Raw genomic sequence first — 6,989 nt, 5'->3', positions numbered from 1 at the left:
GAGTCTCACCCTGGAGAGCTGCAGCCGCGCCTCAGAGTCGCTTCCTTCGATGTAGGAGAGGAGGCTCTGCAGGAGGTACAGACGCAGGAACAGCACCTCCTCTCTGCCCGTGTTACCCTGGCAACACACACATTAAGTCAATGACAGGCTGAAGGTTACAGATTCACTGCAATAACTTAAGCACAGCTCATCAGCATGTGTTACCATGGTGATACATCCCAGTTAGAAGTAAACAGTGGACGTCTGCAGTGAGACTGTTCAGCTGCACATTGTTTACAACATGCTGATAAATTACATTTGTTCAATAAAACTTTATTTACACAGGTCGTCCCACTGAGACTCAATGTGTCACATACATGCTCACTCTCAGCATCGTCTAAGAAGCTGACCAATCAGAGTGCAGTTTGTCCTTACCGCCACTCAGCCTGCTCAAACCTGATTGGTCAATGATTCTCAGACTACAGGAAATGGACTACAAATATGGACTACAAATATAAACCAGAAAGTTTATTCCCTCATGTTTGTCACAAACGTGAACACGTTCCCTGATGATGGTTTCACACTCAGCATCAACACGCAGTGTGTGTGTGTGTCTGACCTTGATCATCAGCAGTCTCTCCTGCTGTTCTCCGTAGCAACGCAGGAAACAGTCCTCGGCTCTCTGCAGGCGGCTCCGCCCATCCTCCAGGCAGGACAGCGCCTCCAGAGCGCGGTAACACCACACGATGTCCAGCTGCAGCACGGCGTAGTTATCCACGGAGCTGAGCAGCGCCGAGCCGCACTCCTGGTGTTGTTGCTTTTGTGTTTTTGCTTTTGTGTTTTTGTGTTTTCAGACAGACAGACAGAAACACTTTGTGTCGTCTTTATTGGCTCCATCACAACCAAAGAATCAACAGGAAACCGCTCGGACACAAACTGAGACTCTGCTTTGATCCAACATCACCAACAATGATGTCATTGATGATGTCACTGATTAAACTGATACACCTGTGCGGTTTGAGCAGCAGGACTCTGAATTATTGCTGAACAGATGATCGTCACTGTCTCCACATTGGCACGCCGCTCTGAACTCCCCGACTGCAGGACGATCTGTGTGTGCGCGTGTTTGTTCTACACAGCGACAACACTCGACCCGGTCCGAGCGTGTCACTAGGTGTGGGCGGGCTCACGGTGCAGGTACGCCTTCATGGCAGAGATGAGCTCGCTCTCCTCCTCCAGCGTGAGGTCCAGGTAGTCCTCCTCGTGGGGGGCGATGTCCTCGAGCACCTCGCTCACCAGCTCGCTGTCCTCTGGAGGGTCACACAAGCAGACTTTAGATCATGTGACTTTTTTCTTTTCTGTTTTTGTCTTTAAGGGTTTTTATTGATTCTATTTTAAACATTTAATCTCCGACTGACAGTCTGTGTGAAATCACAACTACACCTCTGAGGTACATTCCTCAGCTCGTCGGGTCACTCAGGCTTTCTATTGGACGATGATGGGTTTCTAAACCACATGACCATCCTCACTGAAGCCCCATTGGCTGGTTCGTTTAGCATGTTTTCACAGTGACTGATGAGATGAAGATGAACCTGCTCTAAACGAGTTTCACCCTGTGAGCTCTCAGTTTCAGAGAAAAGCAAAGAGACGTCTGTAGAAGTTTCCATGCTCGTCAGACAAAACGAGTCACAGAGACTGAGGAAGACGAAAGGTCTAATCTGGCAGCTCAGGTCCTTACAAAGGATGAGATCTGCTGAAATCTGCCTCGTTCAAACATAGACTCGCTCACTTCCTGTTCTGTAACTTTGTTTTGTTTATGCTGGATGAACGAAGGGCGGTTCTGTTACCTGGGGAGCTGGAGGCGGAGCTGGGCTCCTCTGAGGATGGTGTGGAGGAGGAGGAGGATGTGGAGGGCGGGGTCAGCAGCTCCGGGGAGAGGACGCCCTGGCTGTCCAACAGCAGCTGTGTCGCTGATTGGACGTCTCCACCTGTCAGTCTGAGCGCCGCTTCAGCCGAATCCCGCTCGAATCCCAAATACAACAGCTGGAGGGACAGAAAGAGAACAGCTGGAGGAGACACAGCTGGAGGAGGGCAGCTGGAGGGACAGAAAGAGAGCAGCTGGAGGAGAACAGCTGGAGGAGACACAGCTGGAGGAGGGCAGCTGGAGGAGAGCAGCTGGAGGAGACACAGCTGGAGGAGAGCAGCTGGAGGGACAGAAAGAGAACAGCTGGAGGAGAACAGCTGGAGGGACAGAAAGAGAACAGCTGGAGGAGAACAGCTGGAGGGACAGAAAGAGAACAGCTGGAGGGACAGAAAGAGAACAGCTGGAGGGACTGGAGGAGACAGCTGGAGGAGAGCAGCTGGAGGAGAACAGAGAGAAGCCCCGCCCCCAGCTTTCCTCTGGCTCGTCTTGTCACTGTTCAATAAAGTTTGAATGTTGAACGTGACCTCTGAGCATACCTGCTCCACCTTCTCTGGGCTGGCTCCGCCCTCTGTGTTGTTATTGGTCGCCTGGGCGTCCTGGCTCGAGTCCAGCAGGATCTGGGGACAGCACAGAGGAGAACATGGAGTCAGTCACGGCTCCACCTGTGAGACCTGTACGAGGAGGCGGGGCCACTGACAGCGTAAGCTCTGTCTACGTTCCCGTCGGCATGGTGCAGGGCGCGGGCGGCGTCTCTCTGGGAGAACCCCAGCTCCATCAGGGCGGAGATGGCCTCCATCCTCGTCCTCCTCTTCTGTCTCTCCCTCTGCTTCAGCTCCTCCCGCTCCTGATAAATATACATAAAACTTTATTAAACACTCAAACAGGACGACGACAGGCGGTGAACTGACTTCCTGTCAGGTGTTACCTGTCGGCGGGTGCTGATGTGGATGGCGGCCTCCTGCAGGTCGCCCCGGGAGGCTCTGAGGCCGAGCCGAGCTTCTCTCTCGCTGAAGCCCAGCGCCATCAGCTGAGCCATCTTCTCCGAGTCGGGACGCAGGCGCGCGTACAGAGACTCCACCTGACACACACAGCAGCTCAGTGAGTCACTCACACACAGCTGGATTATTGTGGACTGTCATGCTAAGCTGAGCTGAGTCTCACCCTGGAGAGCTGCAGCCGCGCCTCAGAGTCGCTTCCTTCGATGTAGGAGAGGAGGCTCTGCAGGAGGTACAGACGCAGGAACAGCACCTCCTCTCTGCCCGTGTTACCCTGGCAACACACACATTAAGTCAATGACAGGCTGAAGGTTACAGATTCACTGCAATAACTTAAGCACAGCTCATCAGCATGTGTTACCATGGTGATACATCCCAGTTAGAAGTAAACAGTGGACGTCTGCAGTGAGACTGTTCAGCTGCACATTGTTTACAACATTAACATTAAAACTTTATTTACACAGGTCGTCCCACTGAGACTCAATGTGTCACATACATGCTCACTCTCAGCATCGTCTAAGAAGCTGACCAATCAGAGTGCAGTTTGTCTTTACCTCCACTCAGCCTGCTCAAACCTGATTGGTATGATTCTCAGACTACAGGAAATGGACTACAAATATGGACTACAAATATAAACCAGAAAGTTTATTCCCTCATGTTTGTCACAAACGTGAACACGTTCCCTGATGATGGTTTCACACTCAGCATCAACACGCAGTGTGTGTGTGTGTCTGACCTTGATCATCAGCAGTCTCTCCTGCTGTTCTCCGTAGCAACGCAGGAAACAGTCCTCGGCTCTCTGCAGGCGGCTCCGCCCATCCTCCAGGCAGGACAGCGCCTCCAGAGCGCGGTAACACCACACGATGTCCAGCTGCAGCACGGCGTAGTTATCCACGGAGCTGAGCAGCGCCGAGCCGCACTTACTGCACGCACGCACACACACACACACACCACACACACACACACACACACACACACACACACACACACAGGACTTTAACCCTCATTAATGACACACAGCACGCTGGATGTGCTGGAAAACCTCCTCACTCTGGAAGTTTATTTTGAAAGGCTGGTGCACGTTGCGCTCACACACAGGGACTTCCTGTCTCATGAACACAGTTTCAGACGTTTACAGTGACGGTGGATGAAGTGTCTCTGATCTCAGGCTGAAGGCTGATAAACTCGCGGTGAGCTGTGACGCGGCTCAGAGCCAATCAGCTCGCTCGTACCTGAACTGCTGGTCGGCCTGCAGCAGGTGACACAGAGCGTTATCGTGCTGCTTCCTCTTCATCAGAGCGCGACCTTTCTCATGGAAGCCCATGGCCAGGATCAGAGCCTGCACACACACACACACACAGAGGTTACACAGCAGCGCCCCCTGGTGTCTGACCTCAGCACTGCGTCCTGTCTCAAACTCCACCTTCTTCTCCGTGGGAGGAATCTTCAGAGGGTTTCCTTTCTGGTCGGCGATCTCCAGGAACGGTGTGGTGTCTGGGTCCTCGCTGCCGTCTGATGGAGAGGAGCAGACGTTTAAAAACAAACAGCTGTGCCCCTCCCACTGCCACGCCCACATGGTCACCTGTTAGCCTGGGACACCACCCTGCTGTGGTCACCTGTGGGCTGAACAAAGGTGTGTTGGAGGCGTGGTTGTTTCCTCACCTCTCTCTGACAGGATCTGGAAGCCTTTCTGGGTCCTCTGGACGCTCTCCTCCTGGCTCCTCCTCTCCTCCTCCTCCTCCGTCAGCTGCTGCTTCAGCTCGCCGTCACTCACCCTCAGCACCATCACCTTGCTGTGGTTCTTCACGCCCTGCTCGTCCAGACGCCGCTCTGCACACACACACGCGCTCACGCTCTGCTCTGACAGATCACATGACTACTGCAGCTGTGAGGTCACTGACCTGCAGACAGAGTCCTCCCACTCAGGATCAGCTTGATGCTCCTGAGGCCGTGCTCCTCAGCGACCCTGCACACACACACACACACACACACACACACACACACACACACACACACACACACACACACACACACACACACACACTTTACTAGAGTATTGAATGGAGAACTGGTTCTTCTGCTTCCCAGTATTCCAGCTGCTTGGAATCATTTGTCCGCCTGCCTGTTGATCCCACTTCTTGTCCTCACACTACGATCAGCTGATTGCAGCTTGGATGTCAGAGGAGGAAAACAGTGACCATGTGTGTCCAAATGCATTTTTTATTGCACAAAAGAAGAAGATGAATGTAAATAAGTGAAACGTGCATCCAGGACAGAAACACTCACAGTGCTGCTAACACAACCTCACTTCTTTACATCTGCACTGACAGCATGCTAACGCTAAGCTAGCCCAGAGTGAAAGCTGAGCGTGTGCAGACTCCACCCCTCGGCCCAGCAGCCAGAGCCTGAACTTCAACAGGTAACAAACTGATGAGCGGCCAGGCTGCAGCCTTGTTCCTGTTTCTACAGTAGAATCACCATGGCAACCATTTTTTGTGTGTCTTCATCTTTGATTTGTGTGGTCGGCTTTGTGCTATGTTGGAGGTGTGTGTCCTCGTTACAGATGTGTTGGTGCCTCAGCGTTACAGGGAGTGCAGAATTATTAGGCAAATGAGTATTTTGTCCACATCATCCTCTTCATGCATGTTGTCTTACTCCAAGCTGTATAGGCTCGAAAGCCTACTACCAATTAAGCATATTAGGTGATGTGCATCTCTGTAATGAGAAGGGGTGTGGTCTAATGACATCAACACCCTATATCAGGTGTGCATAATTATTAGGCAACGTCCTTTCCTTTGGCAAAATGGGTCAAAAGAAGGACTTGACAGGCTCAGAAAAGTCAAAAATAGTGAGATATCTTGCAGAGGGATGCAGCAGTCTCAAAATTGCAAAGCTTCTGAAGCGTGATCATCGAACAATCAAGCGTTTCATTCAAAATAGTCAACAGGGTCGCAAGAAGCGTGTGGAAAAACCAAGGCGCAAAATAACTGCCCATGAACTGAGAAAAGTCAAGCGTGCAGCTGCCAAGATGCCACTTGCCACCAGTTTGGCCATATTTCAGAGCTGCAACATCACTGGAGTGCCCAAAAGCACAAGGTGTGCAATACTCAGAGACATGGCCAAGGTAAGAAAGGCTGAAAGACGACCACCACTGAACAAGACACACAAGCTGAAACGTCAAGACTGGGCCAAGAAATATCTCAAGACTGGTTTTTCTAAGGTTTTATGGACTGATGAAATGAGAGTGAGTCTTGATGGGCCAGATGGATGGGCCCGTGGCTGGATTGGTAAAGGGCAGAGAGCTCCAGTCCGACTCAGACGCCAGCAAGGTGGAGGTGGAGTACTGGTTTGGGCTGGTATCATCAAAGATGAGCTTGTGGGGCCTTTTCGGGTTGAGGATGGAGTCAAGCTCAACTCCCAGTCCTACTGCCAGTTTCTGGAAGACACCTTCTTCAAGCAGTGGTACAGGAAGAAGTCTGCATCCTTCAAGAAAAACATGATTTTCATGCAGGACAATGCTCCATCACACGCGTCCAAGTACTCCACAGCGTGGCTGGCAAGAAAGGGTATAAAAGAAGAAAAACTAATGACATGGCCTCCTTGTTCACCTGATCTGAACCCCATTGAGAACCTGTGGTCCATCATCAAATGTGAGATTTACAAGGAGGGAAAACAGTACACCTCTCTGAACAGTGTCTGGGAGGCTGTGGTTGCTGCTGCACGCAATGTTGATGGTGAACAGATCAAAACACTGACAGAATCCATGGATGGCAGGCTTTTGAGTGTCCTTGCAAAGAAAGGTGGCTATATTGGTCGCTGATTTGTTTTTGTTTTGTTTTTGAATGTCAGAAATGTATATTTGTGAATGTGGAGATGTTATATTGGTTTCACTGGTAAAAATAAATAATTGAAATGGGTATATATTTGTTTTTTGTTAAGTTGCCTAATAATTATGCACAGTAATAGTCACCTGCACACACAGATATCCCCCTAAAATAGCTCAAACTAAAAACAAACTAAAAACTACTTCCAAAAACATTCAGCTTTGATATTAATGAGTTTTTTGGGTTCATTGAGAACATGGTTGTTGT

The 6,989-nt window shown here is 50.6% G+C and overlaps 1 protein-coding gene across 1 annotated transcript in view; it reads right to left on the bottom strand.

The window, feature by feature from the left end:
- Positions 1 to 846: 846 nt before the first annotated feature.
- LOC102291241 (negative regulator of ubiquitin-like proteins 1) overlaps positions 847 to 6,989 on the bottom strand; it is a gene marked incomplete at its 5' end in the record, with an annotated part of 7,302 nt that continues 1,159 nt past the window's right edge. The window contains 11 exon segments of the mRNA XM_042217009.1: positions 847 to 1,289; positions 1,827 to 2,022; positions 2,440 to 2,520; positions 2,601 to 2,747; positions 2,829 to 2,981; positions 3,065 to 3,172; positions 3,635 to 3,821; positions 4,131 to 4,237; positions 4,322 to 4,410; positions 4,561 to 4,728; positions 4,800 to 4,864. Coding sequence (XP_042072943.1) covers positions 1,150 to 1,289; positions 1,827 to 2,022; positions 2,440 to 2,520; positions 2,601 to 2,747; positions 2,829 to 2,981; positions 3,065 to 3,172; positions 3,635 to 3,821; positions 4,131 to 4,237; positions 4,322 to 4,410; positions 4,561 to 4,728; positions 4,800 to 4,864 — 1,441 coding nt within the window.

Source organism: Haplochromis burtoni, unplaced genomic scaffold (genome assembly GCF_018398535.1).
Source record: "Haplochromis burtoni strain Fernald_Lab_line unplaced genomic scaffold, NCSU_Asbu1 Contig_1464, whole genome shotgun sequence".
Taxonomy (NCBI): domain Eukaryota; kingdom Metazoa; phylum Chordata; class Actinopteri; order Cichliformes; family Cichlidae; genus Haplochromis; species Haplochromis burtoni.
This window is presented reverse-complemented; position numbering and strand designations above follow the sequence as displayed.